Source organism: Leguminivora glycinivorella, chromosome 8, assembly GCF_023078275.1.
Source record: "Leguminivora glycinivorella isolate SPB_JAAS2020 chromosome 8, LegGlyc_1.1, whole genome shotgun sequence".
NCBI classification, from domain to species: Eukaryota; Metazoa; Arthropoda; class Insecta; order Lepidoptera; family Tortricidae; genus Leguminivora; species Leguminivora glycinivorella.
This window is the reverse complement of record NC_062978.1, coordinates 13,759,855-13,773,260: the sequence shown is the minus strand read 5'-3', so window position 1 is coordinate 13,773,260 and position 13,406 is coordinate 13,759,855. Positions and strand designations below refer to the sequence as shown.

The window sequence follows — 13,406 nt, the reverse complement described above, 5'->3', positions numbered from 1 at the left end:
ATACAACATACATACAATCACGCCTATGTCCCATGAAGGGGTAGGCAGAGCACATGAAACTACTCAGGTTTCAGTGCCACTCTTGGCAAATAAGAGGTTGAAAGAAAACGAAACTGTGACATTGCATCAATATTATATTTTTTATATATTCAACCTTGAAGCAGAATGGATTTACCCAAGTTTGAAGCTAAGCGACACATATTTTTTACAACAATATCCAAGTTTTGCTACCACTGTACGGCCAGCCAAGAAAGTGGCTTACCATTTTTCGACTCTTTGTTAAACACATAAGGTCGAAAAGTGGTAAACCACATTTTTGGCTGACTGTACCTTAACATTTGTTTTTGCATTAGTTATATTACATTTAGTGGATCGGGTCACGGAAAATAGAAAGTAGGTAAGGTAACACATGAATATAGGCTAACTAATAATACCTACTTTTACGCAATGATGTTGGATTCGACTAATTTGTTTAAAAGGGGTTATTTGCAATTTCCAATTATTTAAATCAGGTAATTTGCAATGATTTAACCCCAATTAATCAGAAGTCTAAATTCAGTGGTTAATTGTTTTTTTATAATAATTAGTTAAGTAATTACGGTTTTAACTGGTACTTACTATAAATATTGTTTCTTAAAAATAATTAATTGTCATTGTAAATATTAAATAAATAAACCTACATGAGTGAATGATACGACAAAAAAGTAATAAACTATTTTTGAATATATGAAAAATCAAAATCAAAATAATTTATTCAGCAAATAGGCCACAGGGGCACTTTTACACGTCACATGTACATATTTAGAAAATATTTAAAATTGAGTTGAAATTACAATTGATACTATTATATACTAATTCTAAGTTCTAACTAAAGTTAACTCTATACAATTAATTAGAGATGTAGAAGGTCTCTAAATGTCAAATTACAACCAAGAACTACACTAAATATAAAAAGTACAAATACAAAAAAAAAGTCTAAAATTACTTTAGAGGTGCAAATGACTCTAAATGTCACAACTAAAGATAAAATGTATATCTACTTAATCTAATTCTCCTTAGAGATGTATATGGTCTCCATGAGTCAAAATCATATATTTAAAATATTCACTAAAAGAAAGGAAACAAACGACAACCGAACAAAGTGTCCTAATTTAATAAAAATTAGAATTAAAGTTACTAAGTTATAAGTTATATAATGTAAATAAGTATATTATTAATACTTATGATAATAGACCAGAAACATACTAGTAAGGTCAAGTTTTAACCATCACACATAGGGCTATTTCACTAAAAAAGCTGGCCATTAGTCGATGTAAATAAGTAAAAATAAAAATAAATTAAAACAGCATATTTGGATTGACACAATAATAAACATAAACATAAATAGAACTACTTATAATCGTAGAAATGTATATAAACATTTTGGCCAGCTTTTTTAGTGAAATACCCCTATATGCATCATTCATATCAAGAATATGGTAAGCATAATTATAATTAATATCATTTATTTCGTTTGCCTTCATCACAAATATTATAAATTATTACCGACGTTTGCGATATAGTCTCAGTATTTATTTTCTTTCTTAGGCTAGGCTGTTTATAATATGAATATAAAAGTAAAATACAAAAACACATACAAAACAATATAAAAACATATAAACACATTATAAAAAACCTAACCTAGGGTGCCGCCAGCAGCGGGGCAGGGCCCAAGCTGCCGGTGGTTAGGGCTGCAGAGAGAGGAACCGTCGGACTATCCGTGTCCAAGATCACCGCCTTCTGCATCTGGCCCTTGATCCAGCCACCTAGCGAAAGTCTCTTAAGATGTTGGTCGAGACTCTTCGCTATGAGACCGTTCGCTGAAACGACTATCGGAACAATGATCGATATAGTTATTATTAGTACTTATTTCAATTAGTGTGAAATGCGAAAGATTTAAAAGTTAATTAAATATTTGTACGAGTATTTTCAGTAACAAACTACCTACTAATTTTATAAGTTACATTGTCTTTTCGACAATCAGATATTTACCTATTTGCGATTGATTTTTACTTAGCTGCATATTTTTAGTAAGAAACAAAATGTATAAAAAATAAAATGAAATTATTAAATCAATAATAAAAATCGTCATATTTAAATAAAAATTTCCATTTCGGCAATAATAGTCCGTAGACGCTGTCAGTACCTATTACCTCGCTAAATCGCAATTCTTAGGCGCTGACCGAGGAAGCTGTCATCTCTACCAGTGGCAATTTTTAAAAGCGCCCCCTAAAAGTTCAAGAGTCTCAATATATTAATTGAGGTTACATTTTCCACAGGCAAACCAATGCCACGCCTACGATGGTGGCGGGACGACAAGCCTATTCACACCCTGGATCCCTTGCAAGATGGTTCTGGGGTCAGCACACTTGAACTGAAGATCCCTCGGCTTACCAGGGACTATTTAGAAGCTGTGTATACTTGCACCGCAGATAACACACTTCTGGTGCCTCCGTTGAGGGTCAACGTGCAAATACAGTTATACTGTGAGTATAAAACACTGTTATCTAGTTTGTATCATCATAATAATATCAGCCCTTTGTCACCCACTGCTGAGCATAGGCTTCTCTTCTTGTACGCCACTTTTCCCGATCAGTAGCTAGTTTCATCTAGCTCATAACGTACTTTTTCATCACACCAACTCAGCAAGGATGTACTTATGCGCTTATGAAACCGCGTATTAGAAAACTATTCAAAACTAAAACAAACACGACAAATAATGAAAATCTTACTTACTTCTTCACTGACTCAGCAATCCAAAAATAAAAATGGCTCCGACTCTGCCCTACCATGCGCCACTTCACGCCAGTTGGGTACACCGAGGGAAGTCAGGTCTTTTTAGAGGTTCCTCACACCAGCGATATCTGGGAGGTCCAAGTGAACATTTTCTACCGGGATGTCCCACATTATTTGCTCTTCTTACACCACGGTCGTCGTCCGGCGATTGAGGTGCCCTGAAAATGAAAATCTAGCCATATCTAATTCTAAAGTAACGTACGAACTACTTATGCAACATCTTGTCGATATTTTGAAAAACTACAAACCCCGAAGGATGTATAAAGTCCGTTTTTCTTTGAAATTGTAATGAGTCCTTGAGTTGGAGGCTATATGTTACGACCGCGGGGTTAGTAATACGTGCTGGCCTTTGCCTCCGCCTATTTAGACACACGAGTTATGACTTGACCATTAATTACATTATGACTTGCGACCGCCTTCATTGCGTAGCAAGACTTTACTATGTCTTTATTTCTGCTATATAAGGAAAATATTTGTTAACAAGTCAACATTATAACATTTTTTGCATCGCTGGTCTAGTGACGTGTGTCCGTACTGTAGTAGTAGTAGAGACAGCCTATCGGTGGAGGGCATCCATTAAAACACTTCAAATGGAATTAGTAAACTATATTTTTGTATTCCATGGGAGCTACATTACAATCGACTACTCTCAATCGCTGCTTCTATTCAAATGCTCCGTCAAGTGTTCGTTCTCCTTGACGTTTATATATTATTCTTAATAAATCAAATCGGGGACTACCGCCAGTCACCGATCATCCAAATGCTGTAAAAGGTTTCATTCTCTAAATGAAATCTCTTACAGTACTGGTGCCTATTTATACGTTGGTAGTAAATTGTAAGAAAATGTAATCACTTCTCAAAATCATATGTAGCAAAAAGGAGAATTCTTCGAAAGACAGAAAATAATTGCAATTTACCCAAATGAGTTGCAGTCAGGGCACGGATGATAATATACAATACAATATTTCAACTCTTTATTGCAAACCTCACATAGTTTATGTTGTATTTACCTACTGGCTAATCAATATGTCAAATTTATATTTCTTTTTACACAATATGTATTCCAACTGATGTTCTATGTCACTTCAATAAATAAAGTCAATTACCAATATACGTTATCAGCACGAATGCTTATATTGGATGGAGTTTACACGTTTAAAACTGCAATAAAGTCAATAAACAATAGTTTACAAGTACCTACTAACGCACAAGAAATAAAGGACAATTAAACAGGGGTAACAACAGGCGGTCTTATCGCTTAAGCTTATATGCGGTAGGTGGCTTTAAGAAATATGGGATGTAAAATTTAAATATAACCAAATAATACAAAACACTCATGCAAATACACATACTTAAATAAGTATGTAACTGGAAGAGATCCCTTAATAGTACGTTGCTCCTGGAATGAAAATGTAAAATGTATGAAAATTTTGGCATAATTAATGGAAAATTTTTTTTGATTGGGATATGTACATTATAGGCCGAAGTTATTTTTCATCGACCCTCCCCGTCCCTCCCCCCTCTGCGTCACCCCTCTTCCCCCCCTTAAATAGCCGAAAATGCGGTTTTTCTCGATTTCTGACAAAACCGTTGAAGATACAGAAAAAGCGTGTAAAAACAAAGTAATCCTTAATAAATTTAATACAAATCTGTCTTTGACACTTTAGTGCTAGCACTTATAGTTTTCGCGTGATCCATCACGAAAGTTGGTCTTTTGCTGCAATTTTCTTTAATGAATGTTAAGTTTTCGCCAAAGTGTCAATAAAAGATTTGTAGTAAATTTATTAAGGATTACTTCGTTCCTTTAGCTAATTTCCCCGTATTATAAAGGGATAAGTTCACCTTTGTACTAAAACTTTTTATTTTAAATATTATGTGTTGTATTCCTTTCTTGTACAATAAAGTGTTTACATACATACATACATACAAGTATAACCATAAACATACATAAACATACACACATAAATAAGTACATATACACGGCTTGTCTGAGTTAATAAACAATATGAACGCTAACTTTTCAACCATAACGTCATGATGTAAATGCAAGCTTGCAAAGCTAACTTTGCAAGTTTTTACCAATTTTCAATACCAAAGTAATCCTTTGAAAGCTGGTGCAGAGCTCCGCTAACATTTTTTTAAGTAACTTTAAAATTTTAGGTACTTATTGATTGGAAATGTGTAGTTATAAACTAGGATTTAAACCACAGCAAGCTAAGTGATAAATACCCTAGGAATATTTCCCTGCTTCCATTAGTATAAGCGGTATTATGAGTGCAATTCTCGCTAGAGGTATTTCCTCGAACCACGTGCAGCATTCAAACGTTCAATTTGGTCTATGGAACCATTAATACTAATGCCTTGGTGCACAGCGCAAGCACATAGCAGTGTGTCATGCCCCTGATATTAGGACATTTGTCTAACTAACCGCGCAAGACATTATAAGCGGTGACAAACCTGACGTGCCACTACGTCATCTAATACGTGCTTGCCGTGAGTTATGAGAGTTATGAGGTTGGGTGTACTCCGGGTACAACATAATGGAAGGAATATAATATTTTTGTTATTTATAGGTAGGTTTTATTGCTTTTCATTAATATTCTTTGCAGACTTATTAAATATGTATTTGTATACAATTTAATAGTATAAATACTTTTGAAGAAATAATAAGATGTTATGTTTCTGACTTGCATTCAAAAAAAGATTGGAGTCTGTTTACGGCGGCCGAATAAGCCAAGTCTGTTATTAATTCTTAAATTTATTTTGTTCAAAAATTATTTTCCGCTCAAACTTCGCTAGCTTTTGGGTGCAAACAAAATAAAAACATAAACATTATATTACGAAATTTTGCACTGAGTGCTTTAGCACTACTAAGTGCTAGCTAACACGTCTTGGCACGTATGTTCATCCCAAAAGGCTTAATGCACTAAGATGGCAAGTAAACTCTGAGTATCTTGCGCATAATCTCCGCCATTTCACGTAGGTACACGAAAAATAGTTTCACCCAGTTCCATGTTCCCGCGGAATGGGGGAAAGTTTCATAAAGCCCGCTTAACCTGCCGACAACCGCTCATTCACTGTTATTGCAAAACTGAGTCCACATAAAACCTAGCGATTAACATAGATCATACTTCCCCGCGTGCGGCGGGGCTTACCTCTGATATGACAGCTCATGGCTGTTACAAAATTCTTTTGTGTTGGTAAGTTCGCGGTCGGAGCCACCATTAGTTTTTATTTGCGCGCATTGTCCTCTCAGCAACACCATTCGTCGCTGGCAGATAGGAAATTATTTTCCATTATAATACATAACACCACCCATTCTGCTCAGAATAAGCTTTTAAGCTAAAATGTTAGAGTTTTTACTTTGAGCGAATAATTAAGAGCGGGCTTTAGTGCCGCATTGTATCTTACCGTACATTTACTACTATTTTTATTGGGAAAATGCTTTGAAATACACTTTTTAAACAAGATTAATGAATGTGTAGATCCCAGGAAACAAAAAAGTTAACAGCCTGAAAGTTTTTATAATAGTGGTTTATCTTTATTTAGGAAACCACTGACAAAAAGCTTCCGCTTTCCAATCTGTAGTGGTTAATTAAAAGTTTTTCCGCCATCATCTTTAGTAAATTGCAGACCTATTCAGATTGCAGATCTGTAGAAATTATAATCATACGTGAAATTTTATCCTACTTCAAAAAAGGATAATCAATTTACTCGTAACTGTGAATTTGAATACACGAATGTTAAATTAACGTAATCGATTTCATTAGTAATCACAAAAGTAAGCATATTTTTTTGTTTAGTTTTAAATTTTAATATACGGACATATTTCACGTCTTAACTAAGGCTCTTTGTTACAGTGAGGCCACTATTAGTGGAAATCCTAGCAAGAGAACAGCCGCTGTCAGTTGGCCAAGAAGCTGAACTAGCTTGTAGAGCAGTGGGGGCGCGACCGCCGGCCATCATCACCTGGTGGCTCGAGGGGAAACAGATGAATGCTGATGGACCACAGAAGGTAATTCAGTGTCAAACAACTGGAATGGTTTTATTTAAAGTACTTAATCAGCTTCATTGAGTGTAAGATATTTGCTTATCCCACCCGACTTTTTCTACGTTTAAGTTTACTACTTTTGGTATATAATATAGCATAGATTAAATATAAGAAGATCATACCATCCCATACATTAATATGCGACCGCCTAAGAACGCGCATACACTACACCACACATAGATGGCGCCACAAAAATGCCTTGTTGGCATCGATTATTTGTAGATTGGCGTTAAGTGTCACTTTCGAGTCATAAATCTAATATGTCAAAAGTGACACTTAAAACGCCAACTAAAAGTATAATCCAAAGCTACAAGACTTTTTTTTTGTGGCGTGTATGGGATGGTATGATCTTTTTATATTTAATCTATGATAATAGGAACATTCTGAAACTGAAATTGCCAAGTTGAGAGGGTTTTTAAAAATGAATTACTGATTTTATTTTCGGGAATAATCGACAGCTGTTTTGAACTTGATAGGTTCTGTTGCGTGTTATGTTGGACGACAAAGTTCACTTAATGCCTGGGTACCATCTCTTGTCAAAGATCTTGTTGAGACGAATCAAACGAGCCCAACCACAGAAGAGTTTCACTAACCACAGACCAACCCGAACTATAGACATCTATTACAAGACGACTGCTACTAACTGACGAAGAATGCATAATTAGCACTACTTACTTGTTTTTGCTTCAGAATTCTGAAAACGGAAACGAGACGGTTTCGTTCCTGCGCTGGACTCCCCGAATGGAGCACGACGGTCGAGTGCTGACCTGCCGGGCTACTCACGCCACCTTAGAACATGTCACGATTGAAACGACGAAGTCGCTAAGTTTGCATTGTAAGTCACACGTTCGGTAACAATACTTAACAAAATTAATAGTACCTGAATATAGAATACATAGAATCAATATAATAATAATATATATACTTTATTGTGCACCACTTATTAAAAGGAAATTACATTAATAAAACGATTAAAACTAGGTAACAACAGGCGGTCTTATCGCTTAAAAGCGATCTCTACCAATTTACCCGAAACAATGAAACGGGTAGTGCCAACATGAAACGGGTAGTGCCAACATGAAACGGGTAGTGCCAACATGAAACGGGTAGTGCCAATATACCACGTCGGTGGCAAACAGGTCCGCCTGATGGAAAGCGGTCACCGTAACCTATGGACGCCTGCAATATACAAACATACTTAAAAATTATATGGATTTGATTGGTTGTCATTTGTTATTAACTCAATTTAAAATAAAAACTTAAACTAAATCGAAAAATCACAAATTCGGTATATTTCTCTAGTTGGTCCTAAAAGGGCGTCGTCCTCACGCTACGTTAGAACACGTACTCGTAGAAACTACGTCGCCAATTTGCATCCTAAATGTTGCGTGTTATACCATAATATTATACGGCTTATATGAACCATACAATTTGTTTTAAGGTTAGACAACTTGGCGACGAAGTAAGTGGTTTGAAATAATTTCATTTCAAATATGACGTATTCACATAAAGCACGACAGTTTTTGTGTGCTAAGTAGGTTGTTCACTCAAAGCAATAATTAGATTTCCACTATATGCCGTACTTTTAGTTACATAAAAAAACGTAAAGAAATTGTTTGTTTTCGGGTAATTAGAAAATTTTTCCGTTAACCAAACAAAATAACCAAAAAACTAAGGCCCACTTGCACCAACCACTTAACTCAGGGTTAGTAGGCTGTCATCTGTCAAATTCCATATAAAATGGTGGGTTAACTCTCGGGTTAAGCGTGTTTGTCACAGCGGTCTATCTTGGTCGTCATCTACTTATTTGGTCGTGTAATGTTTTCATTACCCTCAAGCAAAGAGGATCGAGTATTAAAGAGAGTTACTGTCAAAGTAAAATGTGTAATCACAGTGCATAGACTGCCATCTCTCGACACAGGCTTAAAACTTTTGAACCTCATTTTGACAATTTGGCCCATATTCTTAGCTTGATATGTTTTAAAATGTCAATATTAATATTAGCGCCATCTAGCCGAGCGAACCCAAAGGTGTATCGCCATCTAGCTCACCGTACCTTTTTCTGTACGTTTTTTTCTTAGACTTTATCTTTCTAAGTATACGATATAGGTCTTATATCGTATACTTAGAAAGATAAAGTTATATAGGTCTCACGAAGTTATATAGGTCTTTGCCCTCAAGTGATTGGAGCCTTTTGAGGGTAGATTTTGTTTACTTTTATAGGCATTGATAATCGAGATTAGCGTAGTTGGTGCCTGCTAAGCCGCGGGCCTGGGTTCGAATTCCGGTAAGGGCATTTATTTGTGTGATGAACATAGATATTTTTTCCTGTCATGGAAGTTTTCTATGTTTAAAAGTATGTATTTATCTATTTAAGTATGTATATCGTCGCCTAACATCCATAGTACAAGCTTTGCTTAGTTTGGGGCTAGGTTGATTTGTGTAAGGTTAATCAATATATATATTTTTATTGAAATACCTAAAAATACAGATTATTAAAAGGGCCTTAATACATTAATTGAGATTAGCATTAATTGTATTATATCCATACTTTTGTCAATAGATATGCCTATCGTGTCCCTACAATTGGGGCCCAAACTGAACCCTAACGACATTGAGGAGGGAGATGACGTATACTTTGACTGCAGTGTACGGGCACATCCACAAGCCTACAAAGTTGTTTGGGAACATAACGTAAGTAACGCTTTTTGAACTTAACTTCATTTTTAACCCCCGACGCAAAAACGACGGGGTGTTAGAAGTTTGACGTGTCTGTCTGTTTGTCTGTCTGTCTGTCTGTGTGCATCTGTCTGTGGCATCGTAGCTAACGGATGAACCGATTTTGATTTAGTTTTTTTTTGAAAGCTAAGTTAGTCGAGAGTGTTCTTAACCATGTTTCGTGAAAATCGGTCCACTATGTCGGGGTTTTTTTTTTTCAAATTTTCAATTTTGTGGTTAGGTTATAGTACTGACAAGAATACACCAGAATATAGTTTTTTTCAAACATATATTTTCGGTAAAATTAAGCATTTGTTCACAATAAGCCGTTTTAATAGTAATTTAGATTGTCTTTTCCTTATAAACTGAAGTACTGTTTGTTTTAGGGCCAGATTATGACGCATAACCAGCGGGCTGGCGTGATAGCCGGCCAAGCCCACCTCGCTCTGCAGGGGGTCTCAAGAGAGAACGCCGGGAAGTATGTATGCACCGCATCCAACGTGGAAGGAGACGGTCGGTCTGCGCCTGTTACACTGCAGGTCATATGTAAGTAGCCACATATCATATCTGCGAAACCCTCTGCGCTGCTAGCATATTTCAGAGGGCCTACTGCGATCCGCATTCGGAGGCACGCTCCTTTGTCGCACTTTTTTGTTGGTACCTACTTAAGTTTGACAGGGAAGGGCATATCGAACTTGGTTCGTGGAACTAAGGCTTGATTCATCAACGTCATGAACAAAAGTCCTCAAGCTAACTGTTTAAGGTATAATCATAGGTTTCTCTATGGTTTAATCTGTGTGATAATGCTGCAAACGGCGTTAGATAATTTCCGTAATGATCTCTGTTGCAAATTAGCACGACTTTTGCCTCTTACAGTATAAAGATAAATACAATGTACTTTATTAACGGTTTATTAACGGTATTAATGGTTAAAAAATAAAAGGTATGTAGTAAGATTAGTAGCACAGTAAAACATTGACAACTGTGATAATATAATAAAATTAATTTTGTTGCATAATAAAACATTCAAAATGGTGAGATTTTAAACACGTTATTATTATCAGGTAGGTATACCATAGTGTACGTAGTAATTGCCAACCTTTTCTACACGATTGAATGTCTGAGTGGAAAAGTATATAAGGTACAGATGTGCAAATCTCGACTGGAGGGCAAAATAATTGTAACTAATTCATTTTTTCCATTACTACACTATGATGTTGAGTTCTACATGTATCAACTGAACACGTCTACCATATATAACCCGTGGACAATGCAAAAATTGTAAAACATGGAAAAAATGGACCAGTTACATTTGCCCCCCAGTCGAGATTTGCCCCGCTGTACCTTAAGTCAAATCTAATTCAGCCCTTGCATTTTGATGATTCCGTCGGCACAATAGCTTTTAATGAACAGTATTTCAACTGTAGCATAATTGAACTTAGATCCTAAAAAAGTTTCCAAAAAGTTTACCACAGAACTAAACTGGGCTAACTTTTCCCCATTGAGAGTTCTGGCTCCAGATGCCGAATACTGTGATCGATTTCACAAGTTTGTGCACGAACTAGCTCCGAGAGTGCATGAAAACCTCTGGTTTATGCATAATTCGATAACGTATTCATGCTTGATATAGCTATGCATATACGGAATCCGGAATAAATAAAGACCTTCTTGCCTCAACTTATGTCACCGATGGTTCTGGGTTCAAATCTTGGTAAGGGCGTATTTTGTTTGTGTGATAAGCACTACCTGTTTCACCAAAAAACACAATAAGGTATAGATTATAAGGTAAATAAATACTCGTATAACGAGCCAAAAATACTTAAAAATATTTTTTTTGCTGTAGTAATTTAATTAAAATGACGTTCAACATGAACAAAATTTTCACATATTTCTTTCTTTTCCTTTCAGATCAGTTTTAACTAAATTTAAAAGTTCGATGTACGTATCGTTAAAATACTGCATAATTAAATATTAAGAGTTTTGAATGATTCACGGTTATTTTCATTAGACTTATATTGACCGGGATATAGACCGTGATTACCTTTTCAAAAAGGTAATCACGGTCTATATCCCGGTCAATATAAGTCTAATTAAATATTATCAGAAATTTCGAAAGGAATTATATTTAAAGCAATATTTAACGGCAAAAACTCATTCCAATTCCGTTATCAATATCAACGGCAATAAATAAAGCGAAAATTTTAAGCCATATTTATTAAAGGCAGCTAGCTCCCAACAGTAAAATATTACGATAAATATTTAAGGCGAAGTCCACTGAAACTGTGAGAAACAGTATTTAACGACCCAAGGGAAATTATATTTTATCACCTCTGTTCTACAACGTTTATAATCCCTTCAGTAGGTAATTTCGGAGCACCTACTCGAACAAATAATTTAATAAGCACGATCAATTTACGTCTAAACAGAATTGTTCTTTACATTGTTTTAACAATGAAAAATGTTTTTTTTTAACAATTACGTATTTACCTGCCGTATTCACGTACGGGCATTAGGTTTTCTAATAATTAAACCGATTCATTTTCATTAGTGTGATATTTCTACATTTGAATAAGTAGGAACTTATTTTTTAATCTTTGTAACATATTATTTTGCTTCATAATACAAACGGAATATGGTGATCACTTTTTCGTTTAGGGGATAAAGTTAAAATAGTAAAATAAAAGTACTTATTCAATGAGGGCGCCACTGAATGGTCGAAATAAAATAAAGATTTCCACGTCATAGCGCCACTTTAATGATCAGACAAGCACCCTAAACACGATTACTGACAAATTAAATAAAATTTACGTAAGTACGAGTATTCCATTATTTGAAAAAAAAAAAAAAAACGACAGTCCGCTAGGTACTTAAAAAATACTGAAATAGTACTAACCTTTAACACACACCAGATAAATTGGGATGGGATCCGCAGTAGTATGGAACACTGAACTTTTCTTTAGTGTATGATCTCAATTTCACAGCCATTATAATATTTATCATGAGTTTTAGTGTTAACGTCAAAAAAAAATGATTAAAAATAAAAGTGGAGAAAGCGAATGGCGCCCCTAATCGGTTACTTACAAGAATTAAAAACTACACACAATTTTATTCATGATTACGCTATCCAGTAGCGTATTCTAATTTTATTGTCAAAAAAATTGTCAAATCCTCATGGTAGATGCTTATTTATGAACTGTCGTATATATTATTTTATTAAAAACGCTAAGCCAGACGCTACTCGTACTATAGACATAACCTCAATTTCAGTATTACCTGGGTAAGAGTTGAAAGGCACCTCCAAGTTAATCCTGCTACTAAATCCCATATGTGCTGTCATACAGACAGTTCACGGCTTCACACGCCATTGCAAGTAAATTGAATGCACATGCATTCTGTAGATACGCATAACTTGCAAATGTTAACACAGTCGAGACACATTGATTTACAATACAACTGAATTGCTTTGTAATAAAAGGGGTGTTACCAAATATTCATAATTGATAACCATTTAGAAAGTACTTGTTACCAAATATTCATAATTAATACCCATTTAGAAAGTACCGACTCGTACCTACTCTAAATGAATAGATAGTATACTGTATACCAATTTATTAGTTTGCATTTACAGTCACATGACAGGTACCTACAACTTATATTATTATTTTGATCTCGTGACACTTGTATATTAGGGGACACTCTTATAATAATGGGACTGATAAAATGTAAAGTTTGTTAACATGCAAAGTTTTGCACTGAATGTACAGTTTTCAGTAGATATAAATCAGAAAACCGTCGTTGGTTC

General features: G+C 35.2%; 1 protein-coding gene across 1 annotated transcript in view; it reads left to right on the top strand.

Annotated features, from left to right (window-relative positions):
- Nucleotides 1–13,406, top strand: part of LOC125228567 (hemicentin-1-like) — a 160,994-nt gene that overhangs the window by 128,944 nt on the left and 18,644 nt on the right. Inside the window, exons 6-10 of the mRNA XM_048133178.1 lie at nt 2,319–2,525; nt 6,696–6,850; nt 7,577–7,721; nt 9,450–9,580; nt 9,991–10,150. Coding sequence (XP_047989135.1) covers nt 2,319–2,525; nt 6,696–6,850; nt 7,577–7,721; nt 9,450–9,580; nt 9,991–10,150 — 798 coding nt within the window. The remainder of the gene's footprint in view (nt 1–2,318; nt 2,526–6,695; nt 6,851–7,576; nt 7,722–9,449; nt 9,581–9,990; nt 10,151–13,406) is intronic.